At 36.3% G+C, this 25,100-nt stretch overlaps 3 protein-coding genes across 4 annotated transcripts in view; 1 reads left to right on the forward strand and 2 right to left on the reverse strand.

The window, feature by feature from the left end:
- LOC106142769 (uncharacterized) overlaps positions 1 to 25,100 on the forward strand; it is a 537,134-nt gene that overhangs the window by 339,509 nt on the left and 172,525 nt on the right. The window lies entirely within an intron of this gene.
- On the reverse strand, positions 751 to 1,826 carry LOC106135322 (uncharacterized). Its single transcript, XM_060951631.1, has one exon. It carries the CDS (start codon positions 1,616 to 1,618, stop codon positions 788 to 790), a length of 831 nt encoding a protein of 276 aa, XP_060807614.1. The 5' UTR covers positions 1,619 to 1,826; the 3' UTR covers positions 751 to 787.
- LOC132901765 (uncharacterized) lies at positions 1,710 to 3,223 on the reverse strand. Its single transcript, XM_060951441.1, has 3 exons — positions 2,865 to 3,223; positions 1,790 to 2,753; positions 1,710 to 1,727 (listed from the first exon to the last, which is right to left on the reverse strand). Exons 2-3 carry the CDS (start codon positions 2,729 to 2,731, stop codon positions 1,710 to 1,712), a joined length of 960 nt encoding a protein of 319 aa, XP_060807424.1. The 5' UTR covers positions 2,732 to 2,753; positions 2,865 to 3,223.

Here is a 25,100-nt window from a genome sequence, read left to right on the forward strand (position 1 = left end):
TAATTATTAAATTGTTAAATTTTTGTTGTATCTTGTGACAAATAATTTTTAAAATTAGAATGTGAAATGATTTTGTTGTTTTGTGTTTATTGTGTAGAATTAAATAATAAAAAATATTTTTTATGTCGAACTGTATGCATGAAAATATTCATCTTAAAGGACTGTAGCAACTCTGCCTATCCACCTGGGAAAGATGTTTGCATTTTTTTAAGGTTTGATACTTTTTAAATTCATTTAAGTACATGGTTTTAATGAGTCACAGAAACATTTTGTTTCTATTCATTAATGGTAGGTACAACAAAAATATTTTTTATAAAAGTGATGTAAATGAATAACTTTGAAGTCCAATTTTATATCTCTCAGTGAGTTATTTTCAATAATTTAACAAAAAAAAATTCCAATAAATTAAAATCATTGACAAAATCTCGCACCGTTGTCAAACGCATGGTGTTTACGCCCGCTCGGCAACAACGCCGCGACCGGTCCGATGACACCGCTATTGCTATTTCAGTTTACCTCTGTACAGCGGAAAAGGACGGACAATACCACGCGATAGTATGCCTGCTTTGCTAGCACGCGTTGTCAGTTCGTTCTAGGGATGATCGATATTCGAAAAACATCGATGTTGACATCGATGTCATAATCGAAAGCCCGACATCGATATTCGATATTTATCGAAAACTGAACATCGATGTTGGATATCATCGATGATTTATGCAATAATAACTGACAAAAAAATAAAACACAGTGTAAAAGTTCGGAATTTATTAAGAAAGAGATCAAATGATTACATATTCCAATATTTTTTATCAATTGACTGCAGGAAGAGTAATTTTGATAAAGAAGAACCTTTTAATCTATTTCTTTGTTGATAAAGAGTAGAGCCAGCTTTTGAAAACAGTCTTTCAGATGGCGTTGATGTCGCGATAGTACTCAAATATTTCAGCGCTATTATTTTTAATTTCGGGTAAGTGGAACCGATGACATTATTCCAAACTTGGATAGGATCTTGTTTAAGATCAGATACTGTATTTTTCAAAAAGTAGCTTAACTCGGAAGGCATTTCGTGATCATGAGGGGAAGGCGTAGAGTTTTTGACATTTACAAGTTTATAATGTTCGCTCCACAAATTAAATTCTTCTGTTGGATCTGGCGAACCACTCATAACTTCTTCAATTACTTCTGCTTCCGTTGTAGTAGTTAGTAATTCTTTGACTAATTTGACTGCTTTCGAACATGCTATGCGGTCTTGAAAGTGAATATTTTTGAACCTTGGGTCTAGCAATGTAGATAAAGCAAGTATTTGAACATGTTCCGAGGGTAACAAGCGTTTACTGATTTCAGTCATTATGTTCTGCTTAAGATCCTGACCCATAGAACTGTTTGTTTTAATGTTGCTCATTTTTAAGTTTAGCATTCGTGTTATGGGAATAACTTTGCTGCTGGTAACGTAGTCTTCTCCACAGATTTCTTTAGTAGCAACTTCTATAGGGCGTAAAACTTCAAAAATTTCAGTCAACTCTTCAATACCTTTTGCAGTTATCATTGGAGGAGCACTTGTATGGCAATTAACAATTTGATTAATTGTTGGTCGCAGTTCTAAAAATCTTTCCACCATATAAAAAGTGGAATTCCAGCGAGTGCTGACTTCTTGTATTAATTTTAGATCAGAATGCTTTCGTAATTCATCACTCGCCACTACACTATGCTTAAACCAAGTGACAATCCTTTTGACAGATCCAATTAATTCTGGCAATTCCTTTGTTTTTGCGATTGATTTTTGAGCTACCAAATTAATTAAGTGAGCAAAGCAAATAATATGGCATTTTTTTTCAAATGAGATATCTACAGCTTTAACAACATTTGCTCCTCCATCAGTTACCACAGCGGATACTTTTTCTGGATCTATACACCATTCATGACATGTCTGCAACAGCATTCTTCCAATGTATTCAGCAGTATGTGATTCGGCTAACTCATAAACTCCTAGAGTGACTGATGCCATTGCCATACGTTCTTCGTCATAAAAGTGTATAGTGACACCAAGAAAACTCCTAGTCTGCATGGTATCCGTCCATATGTCGGTTGTCAGGGTAATATTACTACGTAGGCCTTTGATTTTATTTTTAAAAAGATTCTGTGTAACTTCATATCGGTTCTCTAGCATTTTCTTGAAAGTATGCCTGGATGGGACTTTATACAGAGGTGCAGCTGCTTTCATTAAGTTTAGAAATCCTTCATTTTCAACCATTTGGAACGGCTGTGAATCTTTGCAAATCATAAACAAGATAGCATTTGTAAGGCGAATTCCTTTAGCTCCATTTTCAGAAAATTCAGATATGCTCCTGAAACTTTGATTTACTGTCGGCTGAAATATTTTTGTGCGAATAGACGATGCACTTATGTCACTTGCATTAAAACTACAATCAGAATCAACTGAACTATTTTCATGTAAAGCAGAGACAGGTGCGATTATCTCAGCAGAAGTAGAAGCAGTTGGCATTACAGGTTTTACGAATGTCTCCTTAAATGATCTCTTGGCGCCTGTTTTATGAACTGTGTTCTCCTCGTTGCTATTTTTTCCTAATAATGAACTATGCAGTTTTTCAATGTGCAACTTAAGATTTGTGGTATTGCCACAAGTTTTTATGATTTTATGGCAAGACCGACATCTGGCTTCATTATTTTCAAGTCTTTCAAAAAATTCCCAAAAGCGACTTTTTGGCGGCATTTTTAATTCTGTTCCTGTATTCCTGAAAACAAACAATGAAATTTAAATAAAATTCAGACACGAACTCGAAATAACCAGAACATGCAAAAATATTCATAGAAAATACACAAAATAAAATGTTCTGTCACCTTACCTTAATATACTATTTTCAATGCAAGCAAAACAGTAAGAATCCACACCACAGCCGTAAAAAAAGAGATAAATTGTCTATGGCCCGAGACATTCAAATTTTGCGCGAAAGAAAACGATAATTGTTTTGCTCTATGCTCTCTTTATCTCATATACAGCATTCATAACCTTAAAAAATAACAATTTCGTTTAGCATGCACAGAAAGCAAACAGATGAATTCAATATTTAGAAGTCAATCAATAAATACTTACATATTGTTGTATTTCACGTAATATTATATGCACAATAATAGAATACTATCAAATGAGTAAATTAAAACAGCCGACGCACGCACAACAAATTTTTTTATCAATAAACGAATGGGAGGGAGGGGTCAGGGGAGTGAGAGAGAGCGAGCGAGGAGACGACGAAGAACGTACGACGAATAAAAGGAACGACCGGTGCGCCCTGAATGAATGAATACGCGTTCAAAGTTCAAAATAAACTTGATTTGTGTTGTGGATGCGTTCATAAAAGACATATTTTGTTTCGTAACTTCGTAAGTTGCATTGGTCGTGTCGTGCGTGAGGCCGTGAGTTAACATCGATGACAGATGCCGTTAACATCGATGTTACGATATTTTTCGTATAGCAATATCGATGTTAAAACAGCGATGTTTTTGCTTTCAACATCGATGATCATCGAACATCGATGTTCATCGAGCATCCCTAGTTCGTTCACGTTCTTTGTACGCTAAAGAGCGACGGTGCGAGAAAAAATTTGGTGTAGTGTTTTAAACAAGATGGCGGACGCTCCGGGGACATCAACAGAAACAGACGAGTGTACAACTGAGACGATTCGGTTTCTAAGCCGTGTAGATCGAAAAATAAAGCAAGCATTTCAATATTTGAGTAAGGATGACTATTTAAAAAATATAAATCCACTACAATTAGCCTCAACGTTAACAGGAATTTCCATTTACTCTTTAAATTCGATACTTAAGAACACTAAACCTATAAAATCTATCGATACAGTTGATCGCTCGGTAGTACTCGTGGCGTATTCGCTATATTGCGTACAATTTAGAGAATTGCCAACTACAAAAATATTATATTCGAAATTGATAGAAAAAATCCCGGCTTACATGGATCTGACGAGTTTCAGAAGAATACTCATTGAAATGGGTTTTATATGGAGGAAAACTGAGAAAAAATGCTTAGTTCTTATGGAAAATCCTACGTTTCACTTCGAAAGGTTTCATTATTTGAATAAATTTAAGAAGAACATGTTACCCGTGTACTTTGTTGATGAGAATGTGGTATTTTACCGTGATGTTAATGACATTGATTATGTGAGTGCATATAGTGATCTGAAATGTGAAATGTATCTGGAGAAAAATAATGTTTTTAATGTGATATATGCTGTTTCTATCGAAAACGTGGTTGCTGTTAAATACCTTGATGAATTTAGTGAAGAATCATTTGAAACTTGGATTCTTGATAGTCTTCTGCCGGCACTCGATAAACCCAGTTTAGTAATATTTAACAATGCCCCACATCATTGCAAATTACAACACCCTCAGCCGACTTTGAACAGTTTGAAAATGGAAATCATGGATTTTCTTGATGCCTATCATGTTCCTTATGACATCGATATGTCTAAATATGAACTGTACAGATTATCGCAATCACTGGCCAAAGGAAAGAAGAATTGTTTCAAAATAGACAATCTGTTAGAAATGAAAGGCCACAAAGTACTGCGTTTGCCCAAACATATTGATAATTTAACACCAGCTACAGCATTGTCTCAATTTGTAATTGCAAATTATCCCCACGTTAAGTTATCTTCGACGCAAAATAATGATTGCTTTAGTATTTTCAAAGAAAAGTTTGATGCAATGTATTTTCCGAGAAGCGAGCTATATAGTTACTTTAACAATATTGAAGAAGAGATAGACAGGATGTACAACAGAGACGTGATTGTCGATCAGATTTGGGACGAAATGATAGCAAATTCTCAAAAAGAGGTTACCAGATATCAAATTGACGATTCTGAAGCTCCTATCACGAGCGATGACGAGGCGCCTTGATTTTTTTGATATTGTTTTATTTTTTATAGTTAACTATTATATATACTCGCTGTCCCGGCAAACGTTGTTTTACCATATAAATATTTTTTAAGTAATTTCTATTTAATTAAAAAATATGTTAAGGATGAAAAACCCTTGTCACTAATGGGTATGAAATATAGATGTTGGCCGGTTGACCTACTCAATATGCTCACGAAATTTCATGAGAATCTGTCAAGCCGTTTCGGAGGAATACTGGAATGAACATTGTGACACGATAATTTTATATATAACATGATGGAAAAATAAACGTTATTGCGCTATTTATGCTGTTTTTTTTAAACGTTGGTGAATACCGGTTATACCAGCTGGTTTCTATTCTGCGTGTGTAAAAAAAGGTTTTTAATTGTATAACACTTGCGGAGCTAACTAGGCACGTGCAACGCTGTTTTTATATAGCGCGCGATAAAAACGGCGTCGCGCGTGCATCGCTACGGCGGCAGGAAGACGATGAGAATAAGTATTGTACAAAACCCGAGGGATTTCAATCGGCAGCAGGATATTGCTTGCAGCAGGATGTCTGCCTATTTATCAGAGGAAAAGCTTTGAAATCACTAGTTGTGTTTTACTAAAGTTTGATCATTTCTCCATCCCTACGAGTTAGACAATCAATTATTGAAAACTAAAAGGCCATGTTCAATTATAAAAGAGATTCAAGTTATTTTGTAATAAAAGGTTTTTTTAAAGGCGACTAAGGGATAGGCTTATAAACTTGGGATTCTTCTTTTAGGCGACAGGCTAGTAACCTGTCACTATTTGAATCTCAATTCTATCTTAAAGCCAAATAGCTGAACGTGGCCCATCAGTCTTTTTAAGACTGTTGGCTCTGTCTACCCCGCAAGGGCTATAGACGTGATTATATGTATGTATGATGTACCTTGCTACGTCCATGACCCTACCAATAAAAACTTATCGGCCTTCTCAACCGTTTTCTCACGATGTTTACAGACTAGTAATTATTTGTTAGAAACTAGTAATCTTGTTCAAGACAAAGCGAGTTAAGTATAACAACGTTACTCAACTATTACATTTAACTGGTAGTTCATGACTTTTTGCGTAACAGGTGAAATAATAACGGACGCAAAATAACGGTTTTTGTTACTACTAAACCGAAATCGATGCTGGTCTGGTTGTAAAGAGAAAAAATAGCTCTAGCTGCTTCTCTTTCCGTGCAGATTGTAAAAGACTATCAAGGGAAAGGCTAATTAATTTTCGATTCCTTAAGGCGACGGGCTTTTTAATCTTATTTCCGTCATTAAGTGTAGGATCACTCAACGGATGTCGTAAAAGACGAATAAGAAAGGCTTATTAACTTGAGATTTTTATGTAGCCACAAAGCTGAACGTGGCCTTTCAGTCTTTTCAAGACAGTTTGTTCTGTCTACCCCGTAAGGGATATAGACTTGACTATATGTAGGTATGTACATTATTATGTATTGATTAGTATTGTGTGACCTTAAATTATTAAACATACAAGAATCGAACCCTGACCGCTATCAAAATAATTGTAAAGGGCGTTAAATTCAGAGACTCTGTCAGTGTCGTAATGGATGGAGACGTGGCCCCATGGTATACGAAACATAATAGATAGGCTCCCAGTAATTAGGCTGGGAGGTTTCGGCCTCCGGCAGCGAAATTTTGTTAAATCTCTGTGACAAATTGGCGCAATTTGTTGCTGCGATAGCTAACCGACTCTGGAGAAGGAGGGTTGTGTTTTTATAAGCGATAAACATTGTACAAATTTACATATATTTATATATATATATATATATACTATATGTAATATACTACTTACAACTTACTACTACTACTACTACTACTTATAACTTACATATATTTATATATATATATATTAAATTAACGTATAATAATAATATTTTTATAAGCGATAAACATTGTACAAATTTACATATACGGTATATACATGTATTAAATTTACGTATAATAATAATAGTAAGTTAAGTTTATTTGTAAACTTATGCCCAAAAAAAGGTACGATCAAAATTAACATCACCAATGGATCAGTCAGACTTCAACCTGTTTCCAAGAAATTGTAATAAATAAATTCATAAAAAATCACACCTTTTCCTCGAAGGGTAGGTAAAAATTACATCTTTCCACTTGCCACAAAAAAATATTCGTGGTTTTGAATACTCCTGACCTATCTACCTATTTATTTATTTATTTAAAACTTTATTGCACAAAAAAATGTACAAAAAGGCGGACTTAATGCCGTTGCGCATTATCTACCAGTCTACCAGAGGATCTAGTACTTAAAGAAATAAAAACTGTGAAAGGGCACTTGGTCGCCTCCTACGTCACCCTTAATGAACATGTCTATTATTTACCAATTACGTAGGTCTACCCTTTTCATCACATCACATGTTGTTCCATCAAAAGCCAATAAGTTTAACTTCTGTTGCGACATGTAAGTTTGGATTTCCGTAAAAGCTTTACGAAGCTTTCAAGTTTCTGACCATGTTTGTTAGCTTAGAAATAATTTGACTGGCACTTCGTAAGTTTTGAGTGATGTACGCTGAAAGTTTATCGACTCGAGTGCGATAAAGCTCGGCCGTAATACGAAAGTTGGTCAAAATTAACAATAATTAATTTAGACAGGAGCCATACAGTTGAACGTGGCCTTTCATTCTCTTCAAGACTGTTGGCTCTGTCTACCCCGAAAGGGATGTATCCCTTACGTACTTGTACGTACTGTAGTACGAACACTATATGTAGTGACTATAAGTATGTATGTATATTTGAATTAGTTAAAACTAGTTGATGCTCTCGAATTCGGTCACATCAAACCAAAATTCCTGATATTCCGTTTCTTAAAATTTTCAATAACAAACGTTACGTTACATTCAGTCAATCATTCAGACACTGAAAAATTTTACTTTTATGGGAATCGAGATTAAATACGAACAGGTTGCTAGCCCATCGCCGAAAAGAATAATCGTAACCTCATAAGCCTTTCCCTTTATCGACTTTTACATATTTCTAAGTATATTATATCCTTACTGTTCATTTACATAACTACACTCCATATTATGCGGCGGAAAAACGTTGGAAGTATAACTCAGTCAACTGAAGAAGTCAAGTGAAAAATATGACTTTTTAACTTGGATTAAAATCGCGACATACGAAAAGTTATGTAACTAGGATTGCGTTGGAACGTGTCGTATGGTAATACGGACGTGAGGGCCGACATTAACGCTAACAGTGAGGTCATAGTCATGAGCGGAGCGATATTTCATTCGAACGCGAAAATAAAGATTAATTAATGTTGTTACTCTAAGCCAGAATTAACATTTAAAGATAGGATATAATTTTCAGAGAAAATATCTTTCTTTCGATATCGCCGGCCGTATAAAAATATGATTATACGTTACTTTATCATTGATAAGTGCTATCTAGCAGAAATTAACTTTACCGTTTAATATAGTGTGGTAATAGAAACAGTAATTTTTTATTGAAATTCTAGTGTCATAAAAGTCATGAACATAGTGTCAAAAGTCTCGTTCTTCGACAGTGAATTTTGTTAAACTTAGTTTAAAATTGTAATAATATTTTTATATTTAATCAATAAGTTTAAGCAATAAATTTCACATACACACACATACATACATACATAATTACACCTTTTCCTGGAGGGGTAGGCAGAGACCACGTCTTTCCATTTGCCACGCATCCCTGCCCACTTCTTCCACATTCATAATCATATTCAAAATAAACAACTGCTCAAAATGCAGTTCTTTTTTTTGCCGCTCGAGATAAGACAGTGTTCGTCAGTGGTCGAGAGGGCTAAGTACCCTAAAACGCTTCCGCTTGTGAACGTAGCCGTACCCGACATTGAGGTTTCAATGCATGAGATCGGATTTAAATTTCAAAGGGTGTGGTCTGAAACCGTGCCAGTGCTTATTTTGACACGTTGCCTATTTATTTTTCAGCGGCCCTTTTGATTTATTTTGAAAAGGGTCTTCCGTGGGACATATTGAATTTTTTTTTGAGATATACCCCATTTTTAGATGTAATAAATTTACTTTTATATATATATATATTCTATATATATATTCTTTTTATGAATTCGTCAGACTGTAGTCGCTTTCTGTAATTGTCAAACTAACTCAGTATGGTTTTCATTTATGAGGGTTGGTCAGGTAAATTAAGTGAATCTCAGGCCTTCACTTATCTTGAGATTCTTCTTAAAGCCGCTGGCTAGAAACCTGTCACAAATCTCAATTCCACAATTATAAGCCATACAGATGAACATGGCCTTTCAGTATTTTCAAACACTTTAACCACTCGTCTGACGAGTCCGCCGCTCTTAAATTATTTATTACACAGATTTATATCAACAACAAAACTGTATTCACATCGTTCGTGTTAATTAATTCCTTAATTAATTTCTCAACAAATAATATAATTTGCTTCTTTTGTTTCAGGTAAGTTAAGCGAAAAACAATGAGGATATGAAAATGTTCTATGCCCGTGAGTATTTAGGGCTGATTCACATAAATTATATAAACATATAATCACGTCTATGCCCCTTGAGGGTTAGACAGAGCCAACAGTCATCAAAAGACTGAATGACCACGTTCAGCTGATTGGCTTAGTGATAGAATTGAGATTCAAATTGTGCCAGGTTGCTAGCCCATCGTCGAATAGAGGAATCCCAAGTATATAAGCCTATCCCTTAGTCGCCTTTCGACATCCATGGGAAAGAGATGGGGTGGCCCTATTCTTTTTTCTATTGGTGTCGGGAACCACACGGCACATAAATACGTGTAAAAATTAGGTATAAACTATCAAATAAGTGGCTGTATTAACCGGAACGCAAGTTAAAACAAAGCAGTCTGCGCAGGAGTCGCCGCCTCCAACTATACGCCTGCCTGTATTCATATGCTTCGCCTCCTGCGCACATTGTAAAAGTCAATGACGCGAAAGGCTTATAGGCTTGGTATTCCTCTTTTAGCGGTGGGCTACCAACCCGTCACTATTTGAATCTCAATTCTATCATTAAGTTACACAACTGAACAGGGCCCTCCAGTGTTTTCAAAAATGTTGGCTCTGTCTTCACGATAAAGACGTGATAACACGTATGTAAAAACTTTTCATGGAAAACTTGCCATAAGTTTCCATTAAAAATGTAAGTGTAGAGAAGATTTTTCGAAATTCCCTCTAGAGAAGAGAGTTTTATTTTATTCGAGAGAATATTCGCTTAGGTCTGTGTGGGTTGGACCTAACATAACTGGAATTAATAAGAAGTCAACAAGTAAGTATTGCTCCTGATTCCTCTTTTAATTGAAAACGTGCTTTCGACGAAATCTAGCAAAATATCAAGAAAAAAGAAAATATTCTGCGTAGATATTTTTATCAGGATTCAAGATTGTGTTGACTATGCCTTACTTTATCTATATACATAAACATACATATAAGTACGTCTATATACATTGCGGGGTTGACAAAGCCAACAGTCTTATAAATACTGAAAGGCCATATTCAGCTGTAAAGCTTACTGATGGCATTAAGATTCAAATATAGACAGGTTGCTAGCCCATCGCCTTAAAGAAGGAACACAAGATTTCTTTGATTAACGTTTTATTTTAGCCTAGAAGTAATTTCCAGATTTGTGTTACGAAATACTAAGTCAACGATGCTATATATTTAATAATAAATACTTATACTGACAAGCATCCATGATTCAGGCCAATCAGAAAAACTTTGTATCTCATAAGCAGAACCTTTGTAATTTTGTTTCTTGTGTTTATCAGTCTCGATGTTTTCTGTGTACATAAATTTGTAAATAAATAAATGTTTTGGCCGGACGAAAGAGCTACAATAGAATTCTTTTAATGTAAACGAAGAGTGTAAAAAAACGGGACGTCCCGCCAAAATCGGGACATTTGGCATCGCTAGCACGGACCTTAAGAATTCTAAAACCGCGCGCACACACGGATCAAAGCCGGTTACATCATACGCATGCCAATTTTCCCCCTCGTCGGATACGAATCCCGAACTAAAATATGAAAAAGATGAAACCACATCTACAATGCCACGGTGTTAAGGGTCTGTTCCGTGGGATTTATGTCCTTGAAATTATGATGGGAAAAAAAATAAAAAGTTATAAAAATAATAACTGTGATCCCGAAATTAAAGTCTTATAGAATATTCTCAAGGGTAAAAACTTCAGCCTTATCCGGCCGTAACAACCTAAACCTTTTCAAATACATATTAAATAAATAACCTATTTAATAAATGCCAATTTCTGATTATACTGATATGAATACGCTGTGAACGAATTTTCTAAATTATAACTCAATTGAACTTATAACAAAATTTTATACTATGATCATAAGTAGTTGTACCACCTTCTTGTCATAAAAATGCGCTTCTCCAAAGTTAACACTTCTCGTCAAAACGTTGAACGTCAATTCCCTGAATGTCCATTTCCCTGAATGACCATTTCCCCGAATGTCTCTTTCCTACTTTCCCGAATGTCTTCTTTCCAGAAAGCACACGTGTAAAAATTAAAGTACTTTGGAGTGAGTTCGTTCATATTTTAATAAAAATTCTCCTACATTAACAAAATACAAATAATTACATATATAATAAACAAATTATTATTTAAATTATTTTTATATGTACGAAAAAACTGACCAGTCGGACTCGCGCACAAAGATACTTTATAATTACACAAAACCCCATGGTCTGTTTTACTGGTACTCAAACTGGATACTCCACACGTTCTGAAATATACGACGCATTAAAATAAACACAGCGGAACCGCGCCTTAAATTCGAAATTTAAAAATTCCCTCCGAAGCGAAATCAATATAACACCTAACTTGGAATATACCGAGGATCATTTCATTACTCAATGATTTAAATATCAAAAGAATACATTTGGAACGGGGCTCGCATTCATTATGTATCCAGAATATTCCAGAATATCTCCAACCAACGGATTTTATGATATTCCACTCGCTATTGGTTCGTCTCTTTTAAAATTCACGAGTTTAGTGTTCCGCAGTTTTGACAAACTTTTGTTTTGCGGGTTCGTTTGCAAATCCATATCTGCGTGTATGTTGCTACATTTGTCTTTTTATTTTAATTATGTACAGTCAACCGTATTCAACTTACCTTGCATATAATTCTATGATGCGGTAATAAAGTTAAATTTGCAGTAAATTTGGGCAGGTAAATGTACTTTTATATTCAAAACAGCTTTTTATATACTCTTTGGATGTTTTTTATATTTTTTTTTATATTCCAATCGCAACACCTCACAGGCCTTTCTGATCGTTCTAGACCTCACATCCTAGCCTTCCTCGTCCATTAAGTCAAAACATACATACTTATGTAAAATCACGCCTTTTTCCTGGAAAGACAGGCATATTTTTACACTTGCCACGATCCCTACATACTTCTTTCGCTACATCCACATTTATAACTGTCTTCACGCTAGCTCGTCACTTTCTGATACTCTTGACTTGACCTATCGCCAAAAAAAGTTAGTTTTTCTTTATAATTTGAAAGCCCGTTCCTTTAATGCTACCAAAATGGCTAACTGGGCAAAAATGGTGGTAAATTAAAAAGAACAGAAACAAAATATCGACGAAAACCGTTGCGCTCAATGCATGGCTGTAGAAACGAATTTCCGCTATGGCGCGTCCATTCTTTCAAAGAAAAATGGTTTACGACTGCGCTTAGCTTGTTTTTTTTATGCCTAACTTGCAAGCTGAACGGATGTGTTTGTTTTGTTAAAAAAAATGTTGCAACTGAAAGTTTAAACTAGCTGTTTATATTGTCTTTGAGTTGATTAGCGCTTTCACCCAGTACTAAGCTATACTTAGAGTAACTTGGATCATCGTTGGTTACTCATCCAGTTGCCTGAATGTGCAAGTACCTTTGTATTTTTGTATTGTATTGTAATTGTATTTGCTTATTGAGTTCTCTAAATATATGTAGATATGCTGTGACAATATTTGACAAATGTAGGCTGTCCAATTGACATAATTTAAGCTATCATAGTACATTTTTTTTTATGTAGAAAATATAAAAAACTGTAATATAAAAAAAACAAGTTTACAAGACGAATCGGTGCATCTATAATGTACCAAAACAACTTTCCACTTGACCTTTCTCGTCCAACATACAACATATTGTTCTTTTCGACACTGATATATATCTATGTCGCCTATCGTCTCCGTAAATCGTCCTGCGATTATATCGATACGTGATTTAACTCCACAACAACTTAGCGTCAATGCCACAGATGTGGATCTTGCTAGACCCCGCATGTGAGAACATACACTCGTGCGCCAAATCCCGTGGCTAACTTGTGTCCCATTGCGTTAATTTTCTGACATTTGTATTGCATTCGATTTTTAAACTATTTATCAAAAACATTGTACGTTAAAAAAACCAGATATATTGGCTTGAAACCTAATGGGGCGACCGCAGATGAAATGGGAAAAGGCGCCATGAAAGAAAATAATCGTAAAGCTAAATCAGAAATATAAAGCTGAATCACGAAATTGGTCGATATTAACCATTAAAGTTTTTATATAATACGCTCAGTAGATTTTTCAGTAAACTTAACTGAATTTGACAAGCTTTGTTTGAATGTGATATCTAGTTAGTTTATGTCTCTGGTCAATCCAATGTATGTTTTTTGTAAGTTTTTCGGATTTTCGACCTTAAACATATGTGACAAATGGCTCATAAAAACGTACAAATATATACTCAGCACTTATGGTATTCTGAACGCGGCCATTTTATGAGACTGTATAAATATAGAATTAAATGTCTTTTGTCGGTTGGTGTGTTGGTAATAAATATTTAATGTTAAATCCTTTTTGTATTTTACAAATTGTGGCAGCCGAAAGGTTATCGGAGGCTTTTATTTATAATGTTTAAATCGTACAGTAATGAAACTACTGTATACCTATATAAAAAAATATGGAAATATATTTCTATCATTCACACGTAGTACGTATTTTTTAGTGTTGTTTGTCATACATATTTTATTAAAAATATAATTATATTAATGTATGTAAGCAAATAATATAATAGTACCTAGCTAGTATGAATAAAGTTAATTAAAAGTTAAATAGCTGAACGTGGCCTTTTAGTCTTTTCAAGACTGTTGGCTCTGTCTACCCCGCAAGGAATATATAGATGTGATCATAAGTATGTATGTATGTAATAAAGTTTATTGTGATATTTCTTTAATAAACTTGTTTAATTTTGCCTTCATTATCAAGTAACTATAGTTTTAAGCAAAAAAAAGTACACGTATATTTACTAAACTCTTTTCAATAACCTTTCACATAGACTTCACTAACGACAGAAGCGGCAAAAAATATCGAAACTGTATCTTAAATTCAAAGACAGTCATTATACGATGACTGTCGGATTTAGCGGCAAATGAACCGGAAGTCAGCCAAACTGAGATGTCTACTGATTGAAGTAATAACCCTGTATGTGGCAGAAAAACTTACTTAAACGAACTTTTTCATTTTTAATTTAATCCATTCATCTTATGTGTCTCTCGACCACATTAATAAATTTAAGTTTGAATTATTCTGAAGTTGGTGTTGTTGAAGAAAATGCTGCAGTGCAGTTTGTTACCGCGTCTTTTGCACTGACGCTTTGGAAGCGACAATAAACTTCTTTCTCTCTTATTAATATATTCGACGTCAACCAATGTTGTGAAACCAGGAGATGTGAAAACTATTAAGTGATGTTCAAAATATCCCATTAAATTTAATATCAATTAATAAAGTGATCTATTTATTTTGTAACTATGTACTATTTCTTGTAACTGTGTTAATTACTGTGCAATAATGATATTACAAACGAGAAAATGCTGCAGTGCAGTTTATTACCGCTTCTTCTGCACTGACGCCTTGGAAGCGACAGTAAACTTAGTTTTTAAGTAATTTATTTGACGTCAACCAATGTTGTTAAACCATACGTTTTGACAATTATTAAGCGATATATAGTATCCTATAGTAATGAATAAAAATTTTGAATTTTTGAGAAACCGAGAAACGCCCGATGGGAAGCGACCACATCATTCTTCTCATTCCAAAGCAGACTTAGGTTAACGTATTTATGTCTTTCATAATAAAGTTCAAATCTCTTGAGTATGACAGACTTGGTAAATATTGCCGCGCCACTAAGCGCACTTGGGAGAAAATTTCCGTTAAAACTTCACTTTAAAGTATCTTCTAAACACCTCAAAGCCTTAAAACGTTTCTTGATATAAATTCAACAAGAAATCTTATACCTTGTTTGAAGTAATCTTGACACTCAGTTATAAGAACAAAACGCTCAGATAAATTTATTCTTAAATGCAGTTACCTTATCTTTCTTGACAGCTGAAGGTACTGAGTGGCGCGGAATTTCACCGGCGGCGTTATAAGAACCCTCTTTTCTTTCCTGAGGGGTTAAAAAAGGGAGAGTCAGAGGTCTTTGTGGTTTGTCGGGATAGTAAACATGTTTTTTAATGTGTGGTAAAGTTTAATTTTAAACTTATGAAATTCATCCTATCATATGAAGTGTATTTTTTTTTCTTCAACTAGGTGTGTTTGTTTACAGCATAGAATTAATCTCATTCTCAAAAACTATGAATAAACATATATACCTAAATGGAAATTTAATATTCGAAAACCCGACATATTCATATACATTAAATATATAGATATATATCACAATGTCAATTCCCCCTTCCCTATAATCCATTTCACCAAGACCCCCAAAAGCATAAAAAGTTATCGTATTCACAGCTCAAGTTATAATGGCGTCAGATACCTGCCTTCTCATGGCCTTAATATAGTGTAATGTGACGTATTATAGCGGTGCTTACAGTTAACGTATGTATGTTTTGGAATCACGAATGTTATCTTGTTTTCGGGGCATTATGTAGATAAGTGAGCGAGTTGTATATTAAACACTAGCTGTGCCCGCGACTTCGTCCGCGTGGAATAGTTATTTTGGACATCATTGAAGCCCTCAAGGTTGATTAATTTTCCCCGTTTTTTTCACATTTTCCATTATTTTTTTGCTCCTTATAGTTGCAGCGTGATGTTATATAGCCTTAAGGCTTCCGCGATAAATGGTCTATTCAACGCAAAAAGAATTTTTCAAATCGAACCACTAGGTCCTGAGATAAGCGCGTTCAAACAAACTCTTCAGCTTTATAATATAAGTATAGAAGTATAGATTTACGCGGGCGAAGCTGCGAGCATAATCTGTATTACGGTAAGAAAAACATCGTATGCGAAAAAAGACTCGAACTAGTAAAAAAATATTTTCATTTTAATTTGAATTCACTGAGCTAAAAAGAAAACGCCTCCTTATCTGAAGTCGGTTAAGGAAACGAATTAATATGTTAATACGAGTAATATTTAGAATCATCCGAGAATTTAGTACTTATTAAGTTAAAAGATGGCATGTTACAACAAAGCATAATTTTATTCATTAAAGATTCTTATCGTGTAACAACTTTATGCTTAGTCAAATGGTAATTTGATTGTTCGCCACAATTATTGTGTAGACTATCCCTTAGTCGCCTTTGACGACATCCATGAGAATCATATAGAGTGGTCCTATTCTAGATAGGCTTATAAACTTGGAATTCCTCTTGTAGGTGATGACCTAACTAGCCTGTCACTATTTGATTCTCAATTCCATCATGAAGTCATACGGCTGAATGTGGCCTTTCAATCTTTTAGAGGCTGTTGGCTCTGTCTACCCCGCAAGGGATACAGACGTGACTTTATGTAAGTATGAATGTATGTATTATGAAGTTAATAAATTCACAACATACATTCACAGGTACAACACCATATGAAACAGAAAATGTTTCAAACATCATAAAATAGGCCATACGGTATTATGTTTTCACCAATTTTTATACTTCAGTTATAGACAAGTTTTGCTCAAGGATAACAAAACAGAAATGGCCGAATCCAACTATGCTGGGGCCAATAAAAACTCATGGATTTGCCACAACAAAGATGTATGTACTAATTCATTGATCCTAGATGTGTTATTTATTTTTTCATTATTTATACATACTTAGTACAAACATACATCGTCACGTCTATATTCCTTGTGGGGATGACAGATTAAACGGATGCGTTCAACCGTTGAAGTACAGTGATGGATTTGTCATTCAAATAGTGACAAGTTGCTAGCCCATCTCCTACAATAGGAATCCCAAGTTTATGAGTCTATACCTTAGTCGCGTTCAACGACATCCATGGAAAAGATGTGGAGTGGTTCTATTCTAAAAAGGCCGGAAACCACACGTCACATTTATACATTATTCCTTACAAAAATTAACAGTGTAAGTTATTATATTATAAGCTACCCTAGATTTATTTTTATTGATCCCCACCACCGCCTATAAAAGGAGGCGCTCAGTCGACAGCAGCCCCTTTCGCTGCCCGATTGTCGCCTGGTAAGGTTGTTGGTTGTGGTTGGCATCAATGAAAGTGAGTCTGTTCCATTTATTATTTTTGATCGATATTTTGGTTGAGTTTTGTTTTGATTATTAACGGTTGTTTGAAAATTGTTTTATAAATTAATTTGCTTTGATTGAAATAAATAAGGGTTTATTGTAATTGTCTTTTTTTTAAGTTTAAACCCATTTGGTCGCTAAGATCAGAAGTGGGATTGGCTTTCGCTCACAATCAGCCTTGCAAACAACTTAAACAACCGTTAATTCTTAACAATTATGCCACGTGTTAACCGTAAACGATCAATTAGCAAAACACCGCCTCGTTCGGAACTCGAGCGTAGTGGTCGTTGTAAAACTCTGCTGCATAGCAGGCACCGTTCACGTTCGCGTTGTGATAGACCGCGTACACATACCGGTTCCCATTCGCGTTATGATAGATCGCGTGCGCGCCGTGATGAGTCACGCTCGCGTTCACGTCGTAGATCGTGTTCGCACTCGCGTCCTGTCAGATCGCGTAATGATAGCACGCGTTCCCGTCATCGCTCGCGTTCTAAAGACAATCACCATTCACGTGAAAGGTCTAGGTCACGCTCGATTAACTTGCAACGTCGCCGAAGCAAATCACGTTCCTATCCTCAAGATAACTCTGTTAAAGTGGCGTTAAGCGCGATTATGTCACGACTAAGCGCTATTGAAGGAAATACTGCCAGCGGTCCACATGTCCCGTCCTCCATTCGCGGTACTACGTCTCCTTTGGATAAAAGTAACTCATGTACAACACAAGCGCTTGTAGATATGCTAGGCATGTTAACTAAAAACAAGCCCACCAATTATTATGTCTCAAATTTTGACCCGGCCATAAATAACTTTGAGGTGTGGTGCAATGAGGTGGAAAGGGCTAGGTGTGCGAATCGTTGGGATGATCTCGAGTGCTTTTCACGTGTAGCCCATTGTTTGAGAGGTGATGCAAAGATCTGGTTGAACGAGTGGACTACCAATGACCGCTCGTGGTCTAATTTTGTTAAGGAATTTAAGTCCCTGTGTCCACAAAAAAGGAATTACGCGCAAATTCTTCATGAGGTGATAAATTCCACGTCTGATAAATTTAAATCATATGCAGAGTATGCGCGTTGTTCTTTACTACGGTTACGTGTCGTTAATGGATTAAGCGAAGAACTTATGGTACAAATATTTATTTACGGGATTGGTGATATCCAAGTACGCGCCACAGCTACAAACGCTGACTTGACAACAGAAAATCTAGTCTCATTTTTAGCTACTTATGTTAAACCTACCCGCAAATTTGATAATCGTAATTTTGATAAACAAACGTTTTCAAATTCACACGCAGCTAAAAAGCGACCTCATGATTATTCTAGCAGAAACGAAAATAAGTGTTTTATTTGCGGCCAAACGGGCCATTATAAAGACAAGTGTTCGAAGAGGCGCGACATTACCGATAAGACCAGTGTAGGTGGTAACTGCCATGGTCAGGGCAGGCCGAGCGTTATATAAGGACTGTTCTTAATTTAATTCGTATACAGAGTAACAATAAGAAATCTACATGGTCCGAGGCTTTGTGTTAAATTCAATTAGTCTTAAATGTAACAAAATAAAAAACAACCCAGTATTCCGCTTTGTACTTATTAATCGGTACCAACGCGACTACTCCTGTTATACGTGCGCTGATCTGCGACGTTGCCGTCGAAAACTCTAGCCCTAATCGTGAGGCCATGAGGGAACTCGGTAGAAGCTCCGCTAAAGCATTTTTAGATAAAAACCGGTATGGTCAGGATGCACGAGTAAATCGTCAGACACCCACCCAGAAAGTTCCAGGTTGATTATAAAGTTTTTGTCCGCTGGGAAACTTGACCCTGGTATGAGGGGTTCATACCGTGTCATGAAGGTACTACCCAGTGACCGCTATGAACTGAAACTATTGAGCGGGGCGAGAGGCAAGACTTCTCAGGCTGCTGCTCAATACATGGTACCCTGGAAGGGCGAATGGTGTCCTGAGAGCTGTGCTGTTCTCAATGAACTTTTAATTTGGTTTCTTTATGTTACAGTAGCACGCATGTGTATACATATGAGTGTGTGCGCAAGTGTGAGGCGTATATCCGCCTTTCTTGAACAAGCTGCCGGTGAGGCTCTGTTACAAAATACTCCCGAGGCTGCGAGCGCTTTGGAGTATTGGGCTCTGGCTGACGCGCACCCATGAACGTGTACGCAGTACGCGTGGCAGGCGCTGTCCTGGTAAACGTGTACGCAGTACGCGTGGCGGGCGCTGTCCTGGTGAACGTGTACGCAGTACGCGTGGCGGGCGCTGTCCTGGTGAACGTGTACGCAGTACGCGTGGCGGGCGCTGTCCTGGTGAACGTGTACGCAGTACGCGTGGCGGGCGCTGTCCCGGTGAACGTGTACGCAGTACGCGTGGCGGGCGCTGTCCTGGTGAACGTGTACGCAGTACGCGTGGCGGGCGCTGTCCCGGTGAACGTGTACGCAGTACGCGTGGCGGGTGCTGTCCCGGTTTACGTGTTCGATGAACGCGTATCAGCCGCTGTGCTGGCAGCCGCTGTGCTGGAAGTCGTATACACTGTATGCGCATCGGGTGCTGTCCCGGCGGGTGTTGTCCCGGTTTACGTGTTTTATGAACGCGTATCAGCCGCTGTGCTGGCAGCCGCTGTGCTGGTTCACGTTATTAGCGTGTGGGGGGAACTTGTACAAGTTCAAGTATGAGTATGGATGAGACATTTGGTTAGATGAAGTATGCATACTTATGAATGTAAAGGAGTTTTCGTTTTGTCTCGTAAGAGTTATTATGTATGAGGGCCTTGTATGCGCGATGTATGACAGACTAGGCAATGGTGTACATCGTCATAATCCATTAACATTTGGTTTTTCACATAGATTACGACGACGATGACTCCAACAGCGCTGGCGAGCCGTCGCTTGCTCCTGCCGATCTCATGAACGCTGTGAGTGATGGCGAACAAGCTTCCGTCGTGCCTGCTTGCGCTGTTACAGAAGATTCCTCCAGTGCAGCCGAGGACGGTGCACAGTCAGGATAGGCCGTATAAGCTACCCTAGATTTATTTTTATTGATCCCCACCACCGCCTATAAAAGGAGGCGCTCAGTCGACAGCAGCCCCTTTCGCTGCCCGATTGTCGCCTGGTAAGGTTGTTGGTTGTGGTTGGCATCAATGAAAGTGAGTCTGTTCCATTTATTATTTTTGATCGATATTTTGGTTGAGTTTTGTTTTGATTATTAACGGTTGTTTGAAAATTGTTTTATAAATTAATTTGCTTTGATTGAAATAAATAAGGGTTTATTGTAATTGTCTTTTTTTTAAGTTTAAACCCATTTGGTCGCTAAGAATATATATTTCTCTGAATGAATTCCATTATTAAGCCATCCAGCCATTCATGCTCTCTTAAAATTTGTAAAAACAGTCCTTAAAAAGGTTGATGAAGTTATTCTATGGATATTTAAATTTTCTCTCGTCTCCCTTACCTGCGACGTTTTACCTAAACGCCACAATGCAGATGAACAGTATTCCATACACCACACAAACAGAAATACAACTTTATGCAATATCGCAATAAGTTTCAAGTAAACAAGGACTTTGAGATATACCTTGGGTTAAGTGCCTCTTAAATTAACTTAATACGTTATGTTTAAGTTAGCAATTCAAATTTGATTCTGCATAACATAGGTTTCTTAGATTAGATTCGCCTATTTATCTAAGATAAATTTGTTCTTCAAACAGTTGCCAGTTAAACCGTAATCATTAGTTTTCTATCTTACAAATACTTAATAAATCTAAGTTAATTATTTTACTTTGTCATGATTTATCTATGATAAAAATTTTGTAAACTTTTCATCTTATTTTTCTCTTTTCTATCTTTAAATCTCAATACCATCGCTAAACCATCCAATTAAACATTGTTTTCGTGTGTTGACACTATTTGTTCTGTGTACCTCGTAAGGGATAAAGACGTGTGTGTTTCTTCTCTTTAATCGTAGCGATTCCGATATGATACTTTCTTAGGTACAGATGTAGAACATAAAATTATAGTTCTTCTCTGGAGGGGCAGGCAGAGACCACATCTTTCCACTTGCCACTGTTTTTGTATATAAATTTTGCTAAGAAGCTACTAGTATAAATTCACCATTTTCTTGTTGATTAAAGTTACCCTTGACATGTTAACACGTTTTTATCGCTTTGCAAGGATTAGGGATCATTTTCACGGGCCAACGACACCTGTCTAACGACCCTATTTGTTTGACCCTATATTAGACAATGGAAAATATGACTGAAATAGCGAAATTGATAGAACAATATCGATTTAAAAAAAATTAAAATCGGTAGTAAATAACGATTAAAAAAAAAGGAAATGTGACTCGTAAATGTCGCATCTAGCCGATCTAAAGCCGCGCACCCACAGTACAAGTGTTATTAAAAAAGGCCCCGAACAATCTCGCGGTGCCGCCGCGCGCTCATTTCTCCCGTATCCAATTACGAGACGAACTTCAAGATACATACTACACTGTGGAAGGCCGTACAAGGTAATGTGTACGCCGCCTTATTTCGTTCGAGATTTGACGTTTATGCTTGTGAGATTTCTTGTTCTTTTTTCAAAATATTTTTGTTTTTGTGAATTTTGATGTCGCGCTTTGTATGTAAATGGTCGTTTTAATGGGAAAAGGCGTGAGGTTGAATGACTTGGTTTATATAAACAGCTTTGTTATTATTTTTGGCCAGTTACTTAGGATATAGGCATATTCTCTAATATAGCCTATCTATCTAATCCTGATCCAACAAGGGTTGCGTTACCCTGAAAAAAGGGGGAGTCGCTTTTTGTAAAAAGCTGACTGACCGAACCCAGGATTATGTTCAACAGACGCACCCCGGGCTCCTCTCCAGAGTAGTGCGGATGTCAGGATAGGAGGAAGATTATGTCATTCCATTAGTATCTAATAAGTCCCGTAACTCAAAAACCCGAAATTACTTTTCATTGAGTAGATTTTTTTATAGTCGAATGAGTTCCGTGTGGTTCACAGCACCAATTAAAAAAAAGATTAGGACCACTCCATTTCTTTTCCATGGATGTCGTAAAAGACGACTAAGGGATAGGCTTATAAACTTGGGATTCCTCTTTTAGGACCTGTGAAGACTGTGTGACATGGGAGGCTAGGAACCTGTCCCTATTTGAATCTCAATTCTATCATAAAGCCAAACGGCTGAGCCTTTCAGTCTTTGGATGACTGTTGGCTCTGTCTGCCCCGTAAGAGATATAGACGTTATTTTATGTTGTTATGTTACGAATAGCGTGTTTTATTCAGTGAAGAGAAAAGTTTACAAACTTTATAGGTTGATTCAAAACGAACTTTTAATTATGACGCGACAATTCTTTGGACAGCCTTATGTAATAAGGTGCCAGTATCATTTTAAATTGAAATTAAATTTTTTTATTTATTATTATAGGATACGTCATGTCGCTTAATAATTGTACCTTAAAACCAAGTTTGGATAGTTTCTAACTCCTCATAAAAGAATGCAAAGCATTCACCATGTTCCCCGCGTTCACTCTCTTTTCAATATCACTATCACACTTGCCATCTGATGTAAACTTTGATCCTATATATACAAACTCTTTCACTTGCTCAACTTTTTCTCCTCCAATCAAAATATTACATGCTGTCATTTCTTTCACCATTTCAAAAACCAGTGTTTTAGTTTTACTTACGTACCTACCTTGAACCGATCGTTTCAATTAAACTGACCACAAAATGGTCAGTCCCGTTCGCATTATTTCAAGTTCATTGAATGTAATCGTTTTCAAATTAAACGGTATACTATTCGCCGATTCAGTTTGAGAATTGCGACCCGGATTTGGCTGTGTGTGACACTGTGTGACCTCATTTGTATAAGCGTGTCACACCACGGACAGTCCATTCTGAAGTCGTAGAAAAATGATAATTCAAACATCACTTCATTATTGCCATATCTTTTGGTTTCACAACATTGGTTGACGTCAAATAAATTATAAGTTAAAACTTAGTTTTCTGCCGCTTCCAAAGCGTCAATGCAGAAGAAGCGGTAACAAACTGCAGAATTTTCTTCTAATTAATAATTTTAAAATTATTAACTTTAAGGCGACGGGCTAGCTACCTACTAGGTATTATTTGAATTTCAACGCCATTATTAAGCCATACATAAAGAGATTTTTAGTAGCTACACTCCTAGCACGTCTTGATAACTTACGGGGTAGATAGAGCCTAGTATCAAAGGCCACGTTTAGCTGTATCTATGTAATTAGTAATTTCAGAACAGGTGTGGAAACAAACTTATATATACATATAGTTACATCTATATCCCTTGCAGGGTAGACAGAGCCGTCAGTCTCTAAAACACTGAAAGTTCAGCTGTATTACTTCATGATGAAATAAACTAATTGCACAACTTATTACACAAACATCTTGTAACATGGTATGGATATTTGTAAACTAAGGTTTAATTAAATGTTTAACCCCCGCTGTGCTCTTTGTTATTTTGCACTATGTTTTATTTATTTATGAGCTTAATACGGGTTAATAATTTATGCTGCATAAACTTCTCCTTGGAAATATCCCCTTAAAGGGTAGACAGAGCGAACAGTCTCGAAAAGAACAATAGGCCACGTTCAGCTATTTGGCTTAATGATATAATTCAGATACAAATAGTGACAGGTTGCTAGCCCATCACCTAAAAGGAGAATTCCAACTTTATAAGCCTATCCCTCAGTCGCCTTTAACGATATTCATGGTAAAGAGATAGAAGAAGAAGAATAGAAGAATAAATTTATTTTCAAAATTGGATACAAGGTATCACTTATTGACGTCACATCACTTAAATCTAATTATAACTACTACCGCTTCCAAAGCGCATGTGTAGAAAAAGCGGCGGAACAAACTACACTGCAGCATTTTCATCGGACGTCATGAAATGGTACATTTCTTTTTTCTATTAGTGCCGGGAACTACAAGGCACTAATAGAATAATAAATAAACGTTTATTTGCTCTTCACTTACTAACTAGTTTACAATAATGTGTTTAATCTATAAATGACATTGAAGACCCTAGTTCCTGAAAGAGAATCGTGTGTTCTTCTATAAGCTCTAAGTAAATACTAGCCTTACATTAAGTGTTTTATTTGGTATTTTGCTAACACCCCATAATGGGTCCTAATAGGATTTCAGGGGACCATTAACGATCTATCAGAGGGACTTAGTAAATTACTGTTTTAATTAAATCATTAGACTCTATACTTGTTAATGTGATGGCAGGTATACACTGTTAGGTGAAAATCTTTCGGAAATAATTGTATTAAAAAAAACTCCTTTCGTTTTACTAATGAAATGGTAAACGTTATAAACGTCTGTAAAGAGTAAGGCTAATTTTTGATTCTTAATCCCTTGATAGGAGGGATTCGTTGATAGGATAGGGGTAGACAGAACCAATAAGACTGAAAGGCCACGTTCAGCTGGATGGCTTTATACTTGAGGATTTTTTTTTTTGTATTCCGATTATGTTTATAGCCATAGTTCAATTTTCTTTTTTTAACTTTTGACGGCCTCTGTGGCGAGCGGTAGTACGCTTGTCTGTGACAAAGGTGGTC

The sequence above is a fragment of the Amyelois transitella genome, chromosome 25 (assembly GCF_032362555.1).
Source record: "Amyelois transitella isolate CPQ chromosome 25, ilAmyTran1.1, whole genome shotgun sequence".
NCBI classification, from domain to species: Eukaryota; Metazoa; Arthropoda; class Insecta; order Lepidoptera; family Pyralidae; genus Amyelois; species Amyelois transitella.

Coding starts and splice junctions, on each gene's coding strand:
- LOC106135322 (XM_060951631.1), bottom strand. CDS start 1,618: ATGGTGGAAAGATTTTTAGAACTGCGACCAACAATTAATCAAATTGTT.
- LOC132901765 (XM_060951441.1), bottom strand. CDS start 2,731: ATGCCGCCAAAAAGTCGCTTTTGGGAATTTTTTGAAAGACTTGAAAAT.